This window comes from Mastigoproctus giganteus, chromosome 1, assembly GCF_048544385.1.
Source record: "Mastigoproctus giganteus isolate SK-2022 chromosome 1, ASM4854438v1, whole genome shotgun sequence".
Classification (NCBI taxonomy): Eukaryota; Metazoa; Arthropoda; class Arachnida; order Uropygi; family Thelyphonidae; genus Mastigoproctus; species Mastigoproctus giganteus.
Window position 1 is genome coordinate 1,742,311 of NC_143575.1, and position 16,996 is coordinate 1,759,306.

Consider the following 16,996-nt stretch of genomic DNA (forward strand, 5'->3'; position numbering starts at 1 on the left):
CTAAGTGTGGCCTGACCATTGCCTTATACAAGGGAATAATCACCTCCTTATCCCTGCTGGAAAAATTCCTATATATCATTGACAATACACCATGAGCTACTCTTGCAGCCCGTCTGCACTGCTCAGAGAACTTCATATTTGCCTGCATATCCACCCCCAGGTCTCTTTCATTCTCTACCACTGTCAGTGTAGTACCACAGAGTTGATACGGTGCTCTGGGGTTGCTGTTTCCCCATGTATAGTACTTTACATTTGTCAATGTTAAACTTCATTTGTCACCTCTCAGCCCATCTGCTCAACCTTTCCAGATCCTGTTGCAGCAGATAGTGTCAGTAGTGTCCTTGACAACCCTGCCTACCTTTGTATCTTCTGCAAACTTCGACATTAAGCTTGATATACCATCATCTATATCATTTATGAATACAGAAAACAATAATGGACCCAACACTGAGCCCTGAGGGACTCCACTAATAACATTAGTCCACGACGAGCAGTGTCCATTGATTACCACTCTCTGTCTTCTCCCCCTCAGCCACCCCTTTATCCACAGCAGCAATTTGCCTGCAATGCCACACTGCTCCAATTTGTGCAGCAGTCTTCCATGTGCAACAGTATCAAAAGCCTTTCTAAGATCCAAGTATATAATATCAAAGTTATTCCCTGCATCCAGTTCTTTTGTGACTGCATCATAGTATCCAATCAAATTGGTCAGGCAAGACTTCCCCTTAACAAAACCATGCTGTGTCCGTGCTATAGCTGAAGTCTTGTCTAAATGATCCTGCAGTGCTTCTTTAACTAGTGCCTCCATTAATTTTCCTGGAACAGAAGTTAAACTATAATTACTTGTGTCAGCCTTTGATCCTCCTTTGTGAATTGGGGTGACATTTGCACATCTCCAGTCTGTGGGTACCTCCCCTGAGTCCAAGGAAGCTCTCATAATTATGGCTAAGGGTTTGGTGACTTCCTTTGCTGCCTCCTTTAATATAACTGGATAGATCCCATCCACCCCGGGTGCCATTCTTGTATTTATCTTCAACAATTTCTCCTCCACTTGACTCTCAGTTATTACAAGATTCTCTAGCTTACTGCTAGAGTTGAATACACCTCTGGCTTTCCCCTCGCTAAATAACTCCTCATGTGTGAATGTCGATGCAAAATATTCATTTAGTTTGTTAGCTACCTGAGCAGGATCATCAACAGTTGACCCATCGATATCAAGTGGACCAATCTGATTCATCCCCTTCCTTCTAGAGTTTACATAAGTAAAGAACTCTTTGCTGTTTTTCTTTGCATCCCTTGCCAAAGATTTCTCGTAATCTGCCTTTGCCTGCCTAACCTCCTTTGTAACTTGGTTACAGATCAACTTGTATCTATCATAGGCTTCTGTGTCATGTGCTAATTTGTATGTATCCTATGCATGTTTCTTCTCTGCCATATGCCTCATCAGTTCATCTGACATCTATTTAGGCCTAAACCTTGATCAATATTCCTTAGTTGGTATGTATAGCCTAGTAGCTTCCAAGATAAGTTCTTTGAATGCTTCCCATTTTGCATTTGCTGTTGGTAACATCATCGGTTGGTCCCACTGTATAGAATTTAAATACTGTCTCAGTTCATCGTAGTCGCCTTTACGAAAGCAATAACCCTTCCCTTTCCCACTAAATGGTAGTTACCTCTTTGAGTAAATTCCACTTCAGCACACTGTGATCACTGCCACCTAGTGTTCATTTATCTGCAGATTCTTAATGCATGAAGAATCACTACTGATAATCAAATCAAGAGTATTCTTCCCTCTAGTTGCCTCCTGAACATGCTGATGTAGAAAACAATCATCCAATAAATCCACAAAAGCCTTGCTAGTTGTGAGTGACCAGCCCCCAAATTCCAGTCAATATCTGGGAAATTAAAATCTCCCATTATAAGACTCTCTTGATTTACTGGCCCACTCTATTTCCCTGTACAGTATCTTATTATACTCATCAGAGTCATTAGGCCTATAGCACACTCCTACTATCAATTTTGATCTCCCAATGCTTATGTCACACCAAACTGACTTGACACTGCACTGTCCAGCGATGTCCACTGGCTTCACTTCCTTGGATTTTATGTATTTCTTAACTAATAGCATAACCCCTCCTCCCTTCTTATCCAGCCTATCCTTTCTGTAGATGTTGTACTCCCCAAATTCCAGTTCTGCATTCCTTATATCTGTGTGACACCACTTCTCTGATTTCCCAACAATATCTGCCTTTGATGTTTTGAGCAATACCTCAAATTCATCAAATTTATTTACTAAACTCCTAGCATTGGTGTACACGCAAGTATACATGCACCTATTTCTATTCTTAGCTACCCTAACACAACCCATGTGTTTACTTGTACCGCAATGACTTCCAGCAGTCTCTGAAATATCCTGCATATTGTTTTTCAGGCTTCTGCTCATTCCAATAGAAGCAGTGCAAGAATCTCTTTCACCTCTGCCAGTGGCTACTGTTAATCTATTTGTCTTTGTCTCCCCCCAAACTAGCAGTTTTCCGACCCACCTAACACTGCCTCGATAGCATCAGCAAATATTCTTGCACCCTTTCTATTTAAGTGTATCCCATCCCTGTAGAAGCAATCTCTCCTGTTAACAAGTACAGTCCAGGCTGAAAAAAATTCTACCCCTTGAGCCTTGCACAATCTTTCCAGGGCCGAATTGATCAACAAGGCTCTCATCATAATCTCCCTCCTATAGTGTCTGGGCAGAATTGCAGACACTTTCAAATTCAACCCTATTTCATGGCTTTTTTCCAACAGTGACCTGTACTTGTTAAGCAATTCTGCCGGTCTCCTACTCTTGATATCATTAGAAGGCCTTTTAAATCCAAACACAAGCAAACCTATGAAAGCCAAGGAAAAACTGCTCAGCTACCTCCAAACTTTGAGGTATCAAGCTGGTAACACTGTTGTTACCAGCTTGATACCTCAAGATACAGATTTCTCCATAGCTTTGTAAAGTGTTGAGGTAAGTGATTCAGGACAATAACTGAAGGGAGTGACTGTAAAGTAAACACATATTTCCTTTTAGAAAATGTTTGAGAATTATATTTAGAAGAATATCCAATGCTGTTTCTTTGATTGATATATTAGTGCAATCTGAAATAACATTCAAGACTAAGATGGGGCCAGAAGAACTGAGTGCATGAAAACAATGGTTAATACACATGTAGCCAATGGAACATTCTTATATTCCTTCATAATCCCATTATATAAAGCTGTTGTTAGATCACACTTGGAATACTGTGTTCAGGTATGAAGACCACACCTAAAGAAAGGCATTGTGCTTCTTGAAAGGATCCAGAGACGGGTAACTCGTCTGGTGAGATCAGCAAAACGGTGTCCTTGGAATATGTGGGTTGCAGAGCTTTGAAACTAGGCACCTTAGAGGAGACTTGATTAAGGTGTTTAAGGCTCTGAGAGGCATAAGCAAAATGAATGAGGATGAAATGAGAACTTGAAATTCTAGATTCTAAAATTTCAAGTTACAGGGGGAGATGTTTAGACTGAATTACAGGAAGTGTTATTTTAGCCAGCGAGTTATAAATTACTGGAATAAGTTACCTACATGGGTGGTAGAGGCTGACAGTTTGGGGAAATTCAAAGGTCAGCAGGTTTATTACCTATGGGAGGAGGGAAACACTTAGGTTGTCCATTTCCTTTTCCCTTATTTATTAATTGTTTTTATTTTTTTCTTATTATTGTTATTTATTTATTATTATTATTATTTTTTTGGCTGGTGTAGCTTGTTTGTTTGTTATTCGGTTTTTAGGAGCATTAGCAACTAAGGCCATATTGCTCCGGGAATATGCGGTGGTCATTCCCTGACCTTTCCGCATCCTCCATATTTGGTGGTGACGGGATCGAACCCCGGTCTAATCAAGAAGCGTGTGTTACGCAGTGCTGCTCCTTCCCACCTGGCTACGGAGGCGCCAAAGCTGGTGTAGCATAATCCATAGGCTTGCACTATGTGGCCATTGCTAATACTAATATTATTTAATTTACTTCTCCCTTCCCACAATTTCATTGATTTTCTAGACAACTTTAATGCACTATTTTGAATCTTGAGTGATGTCAACAGGCATCATGAGTTAAATAACAATCATAATTAATGGCTTATTATAATTTTTAATGTACACAATATGGTTTGTCTTACAATCAGTCAATATAGTAATAAAAATAATTACCTCTGCCATCCTGAATTCTAATTTTCGATCTCAATTTAGCTTGCTGGAGATGAAACTAAAATAAAAAGATTTATCACATATATATATATATATATCTTTTTTGCGCACCCGCATGCGCGCGCGCGCGCGCGCGCACACACACACACACACACACACACACACACACACACACAATTGTATTTTAGATGTTAAGAAAAGCCCTAGCTTTTCTTTAGTTTTTGCTATTGATTATTAAATTTTAGGTCAGTAAAAATTGCAGGTTTAAGTACATTGCAATACTAGTGAAACCTGTCTCAGTGTAAAGAACTATGGGAAGGGATACCACCAACTCTAGGCAGCTATTTATAGTTAAATTACAATCTTATAAAAAAGACAAGCATCACTGCCCCCAAAGCATAACCAAAGATGCCACCTAAATATAATTGAATGGTTTGAGTATGCTCAATGCCGATGGGATTCTTCCTCTTGCTCGGAATAATCACCTGAGAGGGCATAAATTCAAATTGAGGGAAGACAGATGTAGGATAGATGTGCGGAAATTTGCCTTTAACCAGCGGGTTATTGGTTGGTGGAACAGACTTCCATCCCTTGTTGTGGAAGTTGATAGCCTAAATAAATTTAACGTTCAGCTGGATAGGTATTTCGAACGAAAGCAGGGGTGAAATGGGAGTGGGGTTTTTTTTTTTTTTTTGGCTGATACTGTAATAACTTGCATCACATGCCTCTACTAATGCTAATGTTGTTCACATTCTCTTCACATTCAAAGACCCCACTAGTGTCATTACCCGCAATAGGATCTTTAGTTGTGGACACTACTGTGTGCAGCCTCCGACCTGGCAGCTGCACACAGCGAATCTTACAAAAACGTAAGATACGGGAAAAGGGTTCCGAAATGCCCGGATAGTAGGGGATATATGCGGTGGAAACAGGTGTAAAAGCATTCCTGTGACTGTTGTTTATACTTCTTAAACACTCAATGGTGCCCTGGGGGTAACTGCACGTTACTAGGTCCACTGTAACACATTTAATCTCGTCGTCCCTCTTCAGACGAGGAGCAGTGGGATCCACCCTTTCCATTAAGGCCTTAACCACATTACTTTTGTGGCACCTGGCCTGAGCTGTTTTGAAGTGTGTGTATTGGCCCCGACACATAGGTTTTCTGTAAACCTTAGTTTTACAGAAAACTAGAAAGTTCCTAGACGTGTGTAGACAGAGAAGTGTCGGCCTTCTCTGTATACACACACATCTAGGAACAGAAGGGACCCCTGCTCAACCTCTGAAGTAAAGCGAATATAAGGTGAACTGCTATTCAACCAATTGAGTATTTCTATTTCGCGTCCTCTTTGTATCACCGTGAACGTGTCATCAACATATCTCTTCCATGCACGTAATGGGAGAGGGTTAGAGCTCCCCAACATCCTATCTTCAAATTCTTCCATGGCTAAGTTGGCTATAATTGCACTAATCGGCCACTCCACGAACCTGGCTGGTACATAACCTTTCAGAATAACATGGTGGTACTAGATAAACATAAACCAACACCTTCACAAATGTCTTCACCATGTAGGGCTATCCTATCTTTCAAAGTACCATCTCTACTCAAAGCATTTCGCACACAATCCAAGCCATGTTCGACAGGCATACACGTGAACAAAGAAACAACATCAAAGGATGCCATAATCTCGCCCTCTTCTACCTCTTGAGCACGGATGAACTGTACAAATTTTCTGTTTTTAATAGTATGATCCGAGTATCCTACTATGGGGGATACAAGTTCAGCCAGAAATCTGGATAGTGCATGCGTCGGAGTGCCAATAAACAACACAATGGGCCTGAGAGGTAATCCAGCCTTGTGCACTTTAAGCAGACCATAAAATCTGGGTAAGTGAATCTAGGAAAAGCCCGATGCATGCAACCTCCAGGAAACCTCCTCAGATATTTTTCCTGCCTTAAGCCAACTCTGGACCTACTTATTAACTCGTTGTTCTAGTCCGCTCATGGGATTCCTACGAATGATCTAATAAGTAGACCCATCATGCAGTACACTAAGGGCCTTTTCCTGATAGTCGTCTTTGTTTAGAACCACCACAGATCTAAACTTGTCCGCATGTAATATTACAATATTATCATCTTGTATTAATTCTCTTAATGCCTTAACAGTTGCACAAAGAAAAGCATTAAGAGAATTAAAACAAGATAAGGCACATGGCTTTTGGAACCGAAAAATGGCTGGAGAGTTTAAGAATATGTTTGTACAAGCACTACAGTCTTAACAGGGATAGGGGTTGTTGCATTCATCCACTGTTTGAAGCCCTTATCCAAATACATCAAAGAGACAGATGGGTTAGAGTGGCCCATCCACTTTCTGATTCCAATGCACAAGAAGTGAACCGTGCGCAGATGCCATAGTTCATGTCACAGACATATGAGATGTATATGGTACATACAGATTGTCAGTCATCCTGCAACCACTATAGCTGATGAAGGCGGCCGCTGCTGCTGAAAGCTCCTGTGTTAGTGGTTCTAGTGATTTTAAACAACTTTTGTCGCTTTTAATTTTATATATTTTATTGTATTTTATTCTTGTTATACAACATTTATTTTATTTTGATTTAATATTTTAATATACAGTTATACGATCAGTACACATGTATTTTATTTTATATTATCATAATAAAGACGTTTTACAGATTCGAGTCAGTGTTATTTAGTAGCATTACAGATGAATTGGATCTCAACCCTATTGAACATCTTTGAGATGAGCTGGAAAGGGCTGTTCGTTGCAGAGCTGCACCTCCATCAAATCTCAAGGAACTGCATGACACACTCATGTATGCACAGTACTCCATTCCTGCACGTTTTCAGCATCTTGTTCAATCCATGCCTAGACAAATTCAGGCTGTTTTGAAGTCTAAAGGAGGCTCAACACACTACTAGATAGGTGTTTGTTTGTTTGTTTGTTTGTTTCGGGATTTATTGGGCGCATTGGCAACTATGACCATAGTGCGCCATACATATGCTAATTATGCATGCCATTTCTTCTCAAATAGAGAAAATGTAAAAAAGGAACCAGAAAGTAATTTTTTTTTAGCCAACTAAAGGAGGTGATATACTTTAATCATCTTGAGAAAGTTATATATGCTTGAGACATTAGTTTCATTGTTTAAAAGTGAGGTAAGTGTAGGATCTTTTGTTGTGGCTGAAGTGCAAAGATTCTGGCGTTCGCTTGTATATTTTGTGCATTCAACCAGAATGTGTTTCACTGAGAGCATTGTATTACAGTGATGACATTGAGGGGGTATCTCTCCTCTTAAAAGATAACCATGAGTGATATTTGTGTGACCTATTCGCAGACAAGCCAATATTACCTCCTGATGTTGGATTGAACTAAAGCTGGAAGCCATTGCTCAAGGTTTGGCTTGATACTTCGAAGTTTATTATTAGGTTGATTTTCCCATGATAACTGCAATTGGCACATGCATTTTTCCTGGATTATTGGTCGATAGTCTTGATGAGGCACTTTCCACTTATTCTCAGGTGGTAGGTGAGCAAATTTGTCAGCATCGTCCGCTAGTTCATTTCCAGGAATTGCCGTATGTCCCGGAACCCAGCAGATGTGTATGTTTTTTCCAAGTTCTGATAAGGTATGTAAAGAGCTGACTATTCTTTTCACGACTGGGTGGGTGATGTTCATGGTGTTTTTAGTGCTTGAAGTGCACTTAAAGGATCTGTGAAAATTATGCTGTTGTTAATATCAGAGGACTCAATATGATTCAGTGCAACCTGAATTGCTATTAGTTCGGCGGAAAATATACTGAACTCACACGATAACTGATAAGCTAATGTGATGTTTGGAAAAACTGCAGCGATTCCAACGTGGACATCATTCTTTGATCCATCAGTATGTACTATGGAAAAGCTGGGAAACTGGTCCACTACTGCATGGTATAGTGGCAAGAAGTTTTCTCTATGCAATGTAGATTTATTCCATTCATGCAGATGTAAGTCACATGAGGGTGGAATGATATTCCAAGGAGCAAGAGAGGATGGGAGGCTATGTGCCACATTGTCTAAGGTTAAATTTAGTTCTTCTAAGAGGTGTTTTATTCTCATACCCAAAGGACAATTAGCATTAGGGCGGTTTTGGTATAACCTACTGTGCTGTGATGTGAAAAGTATGGGCCAGTTTGGGTGTTCTCGCATAGATCTAATCTTATAGGCATAACATAGTATCAGTTGTTGTCACCTGATTGAGAGAGGTTAGTGTGTGCTTCAGCATATAAGCTATGTGTTGGAGACGTGCGATATGCCCCTAAAGCAACGCGTATTCCACTATGATGGATAGGCTCAAGCCAGTGAAGGGCACTAGGTCTTGCTGAACTATAGACTGGTGCTCCGTAGTCAAGTTTCGATCTTATTAATGCTATATATAACCGTAATAAAGTAAGGCGATCAGCTCCCCAATTAGTTGCAGAGAGAACCCGGATGATATTTAGTTTTTGTTGACAAGATGTTCTTAGTCTTTTGATATGCTCAACGAAAGTGAGTTTATGGTCTAAAGTGATTCCTAAGAACCGTATGCTGGGATGAACTGCTATTGGTTGGCGATTCAGTTGGAGCTCCGGATTGGGATGGAGTTTGCGTTGGCGGCAAAAATGGATACAAAATGTTTTTTCCGGACAAAGTTGAAATCCATTAGTCTGAGCCCATGAACAGATCTTATTTATTGCCCCTTGCAACTGTCTCTCAATAGTATTCATGTTTTTCGCATGACACCAAATACTAAGGTCATCTACAAACAGTGCTTTATCAATAGTGTTTAGAATTTGTCCGGCAATGGTGTTTACTGCAATTATAAAAAGTGAAGCACTGAGTACAGAGCCTTGAGGAACTCCTTTTTGTGAAAATACTTGGGACAGTGAGGTTTTAAATCGAACCTGGAATGTACGCTTCCATAGGAAATTCTGTATGAAAATTGGGAGGTGACCCCGACTAGGTAGGTGTACCTAATAAAGTGGCAGCACAGTGTATATGATAAAGTAATAAAAATCAATATGACAGTAATATGGAGTTGGGACACAGCAAAGAAAAAGGGATTTACTACAGCTTCAAGCACAAAACAGGTATTAAAGTGTGTAGTATTTAAATAAAAACAATATAAGAAAAGACTATTATCATTTAGAAAATGAGAATAGTCTGAATTGAGGTGTAGCATGTCTTTATATCAATTCCAATTTCTAGGCAAAATGATATCTCTTTTGGGGATTACCCTGACTTCTAATTCTCTTGGCACAAGCATATTAAAAATATTGCTTCCTCTGCATCTAAAAAACTTGGTTTTCTCTTTCGCTCTCGGCTTTAGTTTTCTTACAAACAGCTGTTCACTCTGTACAAATTGCAAATCCACCCTACCATGGAATATTGTTCCCACACCTGGGGCAGTGCCTCCAAAACCTCTCTCAGGCTTCTAGATTCCATTCAGAAGGGGGCAGTTAGGTTAATTAACGATTCTTCTCTAACAGACGTATCTCCACTCGCTGTCTCATAGACGTACTGCTGCATGCCTTTTCTACAGATACTTCCATGGGCACTGTTCTTCTGAATTGGCTTCTTTAATTCCTGCTCTCTCTTTCAAAACAGTCCAAACACATGCCACCACCAGCCAACATCCATTTACTCTCGAACTTCACAGAAGCAACTTTTCATCTTCCTCATTTATTCATTCAACTGCCGTTTTCTGAACAACCTTGCTTCGTATGTATTTCCTGAAAATTAGTCTACAGAAGTTCAAGTTTAATGTCAACAAATATCTTCTTTCATCTTCTCAACCTCCAACCCAAGCATGGTACTAAGTACTATACGTTCTAATACCTCTCATGTTTGGGGTTTTCATAAAAATAAAAATAAAAATTACCATGTTTGCTGCCCATTATATTTGAGAAGCCTATTAAATTTGCCATAATATAGTTTAATTTTCAGAATGCTGAGAAATAACAACATTCCAAAAATTCATAAATAATGGTTAAAAAGTAGTCTAGAATTCGTGGCTAAAAGCAAACACTTTTCGGTTGAGGACTGTAAATCAGAAAAAATAAATCAAAATTTTACAAATTTTATTCTACATAAATAAACAAACCTCAACACATGCAAAAACCAATAACAATGTATCAAACTATAAATAAAAACAACTTATTGCTACTAATAGCCCAAGTTCAATCAGCATACCAACAGAATTGAGCATTTCACATCATATGCCTTTACTTTGACACCACTTGTATACTGACCGCTTAAAAATGAATTCTTATTGCAAATCCTCTTAAGAATGAATTCTTATAGCACAGCACTCAGATCAACATTAATCTGAATAGGTAACATTAAACTGATGAAGCAAACGTATTACCAATGTGCCAGGAAAAGTGAAAGAGAAGAAAAGAAGAATAATGAGTTATTTAGTTAGCATTAGCGTAGGCATATTGTTTGTTATTTGGTTTTTAGAAGCATTAGCAACTAAGGCCATATTTTAGCATAGGCATATGATGCAAGAAAACAAGCTTATGCAGCATCAGCCAAAAAAACCCTGCTCCCATTTCACCCCTCCGCTCGTTCCAAATACCGGGCCAGCACAGCCTTAAATTTATTTTGACTATCAAATTCCACAACAAAGGATGGAAGTGTGTTTCACCAACCAACTACCTGCTGTCTAAAGGCAAACTTCCACACATCTATCCTACAACTGTCTCTCCTCAATTTCAATTTATGCCCTCTCAGGTGATTACTCTGCCCTCGAGGAAGAATCCCAGCAGCATTGAGAATGCTCAAACCACTCAAAACTTTATATACCTCAATCAGATCACCTCGCAGGTGCCTAGTCCCCAGACACTATAATCTGCAAAACTTAAGCCTTTCTTTGTAACAGCAACCCTTTGTTCCATTCACTAATCTCGTTGCCCTTCTCTGTAATCGTTTCAACAGCTCTATATACTTCCTAAAATGAGGCTTCCAGACCTGTATACAGTATTCAAGGTGTGGCCTGACCATTGCCTTATACAAGGGGATAATCACCTCCTTATCCCTGCTAGAAAAATTCCTGTATATCATTGACAAGACACCATGAGCTACTCTTTCAGACTGTTTGCACTGCTCAGAAAACTTCATATCTGCCTGCACAATTACCCCCAAGTCCTTTTCAATCTCCATCACTGTCAGTGTAGTACCACAGAATCGATACATTACTCTGGGGTTACTGCTTCCCATATGTAGTACTTTACATTTGTCAAGGTTAAACTTCATTTGCTACCTCACAGCCCAACTTTTCTAGATCCTGTTGCAGCGGCATACTGTCATTAGTATCCTTAACAACCCTGCCAACCTTCGTATCGTCTGCAAAGTTGGACATTAAGCTTGATATACCATCATCAATATTACTTATAAATACAGAAAACAACAATGAACCCAACACTGAAACCTGAGGGACTCCACTAATAACATTAGTTGTTGTTGTTTGTTATTTGGTTTTTAGGAGCATTAGCAACTAAGGCCATATTGCTCCAGTATATGCAGTGGTCATTCCCTGACCTTTGCGTATCTGGTGGTGACAGGCTCGAACCCCGGTCTAATCAAGAAGTGTGTGCTAGGCACTGCTGCTCCTTCCCACCTGGCAATAACATTAGTCCATGATGAGCAGTGCCCATTGATTACCTCTCTATCTTCTCCCACTCAACCATCCCTATATCCACAGCAGAAATTTGCCTCCCATACCACACTGCTATAATGTTTGCGGAGCAATCGGGTACGGGACATTATACTGCCATGGGGGATGTCTTTGTGTGTGCACGATGCAAGGAGTGCAAGGAAATTAGGCGACAACTCAGCGTTGTTATGGGCCTATATGAGACCTTGAAGGACAGGGGAGCGGGCTAGCCGAGTGGGCAAAGTACCTGCCCGGCAACCCAAAGGTCGCGGGTTCGATTCCCGCCTCGGGCTTGGATCAAAGTACTGCAAAAACCTTGGGAGGTGCAATATGGCCACAGAAGCCAATGCGCCAACTACCAAATCAAAAAAAAAAAAAAAAAAAAAAAATCAAAAAAAGGACAGGGTGGTTGCCCTTGAATGAAATAAATTGAGGGGCCCATCAAGCTCTCAGCTGCCCACATCAACACCAGAGCCTGCACATCTTGCAACACAGATGCAGCCCCCAAGGCAGAATGCACTGGTCCCACAGGAACTAGTAGTTGTTGGTGACTCTATTGTCAGGGAAAAGGGGAACATGCTTTGTAAAAAGGATAGGTGGAACAGGACCAGGGTATGTCTGCCAGGGGCAAAGGTTGATGACGTTGAAGAGAGGATATCATCTTTTAAGGGCACAAAAGGTGATATAGTTGTACACGCTGGCACTAATGATATTAAGAGTAGGAGACCGGCAGAATTACTTAACAAGTACAGGTCACAGTTGAACAAAAGCCATGAAGTAGGGTTGAATTTGAAAGTGTATGCAATTCTGCCCAGACATGATAGGAGAGAGTATATGATGAGAGCCTTGTCAATCAATTCGGCCCTGGAAAGATTGTGCAAAGCTCAAGTGGTAGAATTTTTTTCAGCCTGGACTGTACTTGTTAACAGGAGAGATTGCTTCTACAGGGATGGGATACACTTAAATAGAAAGGGTGCAAGAATATTTGCTGATGCTATAGAGGCAGTGTTAGGTGAGTTGGAAAACTGCTAGCTTGGGGGGGAGACAAAGACAAATAGATTAACAGTAGCCACTGGCAGAGGTGAAAGAGATTCTTGCACTGCTTCTATTGGAATGAGCAGAAGCCTGAAAAACAATATGCAGGATATTTCAGACTGCTGGAAGTCATTGCGGTACAAGTAAACACATGGGTTGTGTTAGGGTAGCTAAGAATAGAAACAGGTGCATGTATACTTGCGTGTACACCAATGCTAGGAGTTTAGTAAATAAATTTGATGAATTTGAGGTTTTGTGCAAAACAACAAGGGCAGATATTGTTGGGATATCAGAGACATGGTGTCACACAGATATAAGGAATGCAGAACTGGAATTTGGGGAGTACGTCTACAGAAAGGATAGACAGGATAGGAAGGGAGGAGGGGTTATGCTATTAGTTAAAAAACACATAAAATCCAAGGAAGTGAAGCCAGTCAACATCGACGGACAGGGCAGTGTCGAGTCAGTTTGGTGTGACATAAGCATGGGTAAATCAAAATTGAGACTAGGAGTGTGCTATAGGCCTAATGACTCTGATGAGTACAATAAGATACTGTACAGGGAAACAGAATGGGCCAGTAAATCAGGGAGTCTTATAATGGGGGATTTTAATTTCCCAGATATTGACTGGAATTTGTGGGTTGGTCACTCACACACTAGCAAGGCTTTTGTGGATTTATTGGATGATTGTTTTCTACATCAGCATGTTCGGAAGGCAACTAGAGGGAGTAATACTCTTGATCTGATTATCAGTAGTGATTCTTCATGCATTAAGAATCTGCAGATAAAGGAACCACTAGGTGGCAGTGATCATAGTGTGCTGAAGTGGGATTTACTCAAGGAGGTAACTACCATCAGAGGTAAAGGGAAGGGTTTTTGCTTTCGTAAAGGAGACTATGATGGGCTGAGACAGTATTTAAATTCTATACAGTGGGACCAACTGATGATGTTACCAACAGCAAATTCAAAATGAGAAGCATTCAAGGAACTAACCGTGGAAGCTACCAGGCTTTACATACCAACCAAGAAATATTGTTCAAGGTTCAGGCCTAAATGGTTGTCAGATGAACTAATGAGACATATGGCAGAGAAGAAAAATGCATGGGATACTTACAAATTAATGGGTGACATGGAAGCCTATGATAGATATAAGTTGGTCTGTAACCAAGTCACAAAGGAGATTAGGCAGGCAAAGGCAGATTATGACAAATCCTTTGCAAAGGACGCAAAGAAAAACAGAAAAGAGTTCTTTAACTATTTAAACTACATTCACACATGAGGAGTTATTCAGGAAGGGGAATGTTATAGGTGAAGTAAACATTGGCAGTGAGCTAGATGATTTTCTAATAACTGAGAGGAAAGTGGAGGAGAAATTGTTGAGGATAAACATAAAAAAGGCACCCGGGGTGGATGGGATCTATCCAGTTATATTAAAGGAGGCAACAAAGGAAGTAAGCAAACTCCTAGCCATAATTATGAGAGCTTCTTTGGACTCAGGGGAGGTACCCATAGACTGGAGATGTGCAAATGTAACTCCAATTCACAAAGGAGGAAGGCGCCTCCGTAGCCAGGTGGGAAGGAGCAGCAGTGCGTAGCACACGCTTCTTGATTAGACCGGGGTTCGAGCCCGTCACCACCAAATACGGAGGATGCGGAAAGGTCAGGAAATGACCACCGCATATTCCCGAAGCAATATGGCCTCAGTTGCTAATGCTCCTAAAAACCAAATAACAACAACAACAAAGGAGGATCAAAGGCTGACACAAGTAATTATAGACCTGTTAGTTTAACTTCGGTTCCAGGAAAATTAATGGAGGCACTGGTTAAAGAAGCACTGCAGGATCATCTGGACAAGAATTCAGTTATAGCTCAGACATAGCATGGTTTTGTTAAGGGCATGCCTTGTCTGACCAATTTGATTGGATACTATGATGTAGTCACAAAAGAACTGGATGCAGGGAATAACTTTGATATTATATTTTTGAATCTTAGAAAGGCTTTTGATACTGTTGCGCATGGAAGACTGCTGCACAAATTGGAGCAGTGTGGCATTGGAGGCAAATTGCTGCTATGGTTAAAGGGATGGTTGAGTGGCAGAAGACAGAGTGGTAATCAATGGACACTGCTCAACGTGGACTAATGTTATTAGTGGAGTTGCTCAGGGTTCAGTGTTGTTTTCTGTATTTATAAATGATATAGATGATGGTATATAAAGCTTAATGTCCAAGTTTGCATACGATACAAAGGTTGGCAGGTTTCTTAAGGACACTACTGATGCTATACTGCTGCAAAAGGATCTGGAAAGGTTGAGCAAATGGGCTGAGAGGTGGCAAATGAAGTTTAACATTGACAAATGTAAAGTACTACATATGGGAAACAGTAACCCCAGATAAACGTATCAACTCTGTGGTACTACGCTGACAGTGGTAGAGAATGAAAAGGACCTGGGGGTAATTGTGCAGGCAGATATGAAGTTCTCTTAGCAGTGCAGACGAGCTGCAAGAGTAGCTCATGGTGTCTTGTCAATGATATACAGGAATTTTTCTAGCAGGGATAAGGAGGTGATTATTCCCTTGTATAAGGCATTGGTCAGGCCACACCTTGAGTACTGTATACAGGTCTGGAGGCCTCATTTCAAGAAGGATGTAGAGCTGCTGGAACGAGTACAGAGAAGGGCAACAAGATTAGTAATGGAACAAAAAACGGTTGCTCTTACGAAGAAAGGCTTAAGTTTTGCAAATTACAGAGTCTGGAGACTAGGCATCGGCGAGGTGATCTGACAGAGGTGTATAAGGCTTTGAATGGCTTGAGCATGCTCAATGCCGATGGGATTCTTCCTCTTGCTCAGAATAATCACCTGAGAGGGCATAAATTCAAATTGAGGACGGACGGATGTCGGATAGATGTGCAGAAATTTGCCTTTAGCCAGCGGGCAATTGGTTTGTGGAATAGACTTCCATCACTTGTTGTTGAAGTTGATAGCCTAAACAAATTTAAGGCTCAGCTGGACAGGTATTTCGAACGAACGGAGGGGTGAAATGGGAGCAGTGGTTGTGCTTTTTTTTTTGGCTGATGCTGAATAAGCTTGCTTCCTTGCATCATATGCCTCTACTAATGCTAATGCGCAACAGTATCAAAAGCCTCTCTAAGATCCAAATATATGATATCAAAGTTATTCCCTGCATCCAGTTCCTTTGCGACCAAATCATAGTATCCAATCAAATTGGTCAGGCAAGACTTTCCCTTAACAAAACCATGCTGTGTCTGAGCTATAACTGAAGTCTTGCCTAGATGATCCTGCAGTGCTTCCATTAATTTTCCTGGAAAAGAAATTAAACTAACAGGTCTATAATTACTTGTGTCACCCTTTGATCCTTCTTTGTGAATTGGGATCACATTTGCACATCTCCAGTCCATGGGTACCTCCCCTGAGTCCAAGGAATCTCTCATAATTATGGTTAAGGATTTGCTTACTTCCTTCGCTGCCTCCTTTAATATAACTGGATAGATCCCATCCACCCCGGGTGCCTTTTTTATGTTTATCTTCAACAATTTCTCCTCCACTTTCCTCTGTTATTACAAAATCATCTAGCTCACTGCCAGAGTTTAATTCGCCTCTGGCATTCCCCTCCTTGAATAACTCCTCATGTGAATGTAGACGCAAAATACTTTTATTTGTTTGTTTGTAACAGTTGAACCATCAATATACAGTGGACCAATCTGATTTACCCCTTTCCTCCTAGTTTACATAAGTAAAGAACTCTTTGCATCCTTTGCCAAAGATTTCTCATAAGATACCTTTGCCTGCCTAATCTCCTTTTTGACTTGGTTACAGACCAGCTTATATCTATCATAGGCTTCCATGTCACCCATTTATTTATACGTATTCCGTGCATTTTTTTTTCTCTGCTATATGTCTCATTAATTCATCTGACATCCATTTAGACCTAAACCTTGAACAATATTTCTTAGTTGGTAGGTAAAGCCTAGTAGCCTCCAAGATAAATTCTTTGAATTCCTCCCATTTTGAATTTGCTGTTGGTAA

At 40.4% G+C, this 16,996-nt stretch overlaps 1 protein-coding gene across 3 annotated transcripts in view; it reads right to left on the reverse strand.

Moving 5' to 3' along the window:
* The window catches only part of cactin (cactin, spliceosome C complex subunit), a 213,488-nt gene that overhangs the window by 94,774 nt on the left and 101,718 nt on the right, over positions 1-16,996 (reverse strand). For all 3 annotated transcript variants that reach the window (XM_090378432.1, XM_090378436.1, XM_090378428.1), the window contains one exon: positions 4,227-4,281. In XM_090378432.1, coding sequence (XP_090234558.1) covers positions 4,227-4,281 — 55 coding nt within the window. The remainder of the gene's footprint in view (positions 1-4,226; positions 4,282-16,996) is intronic.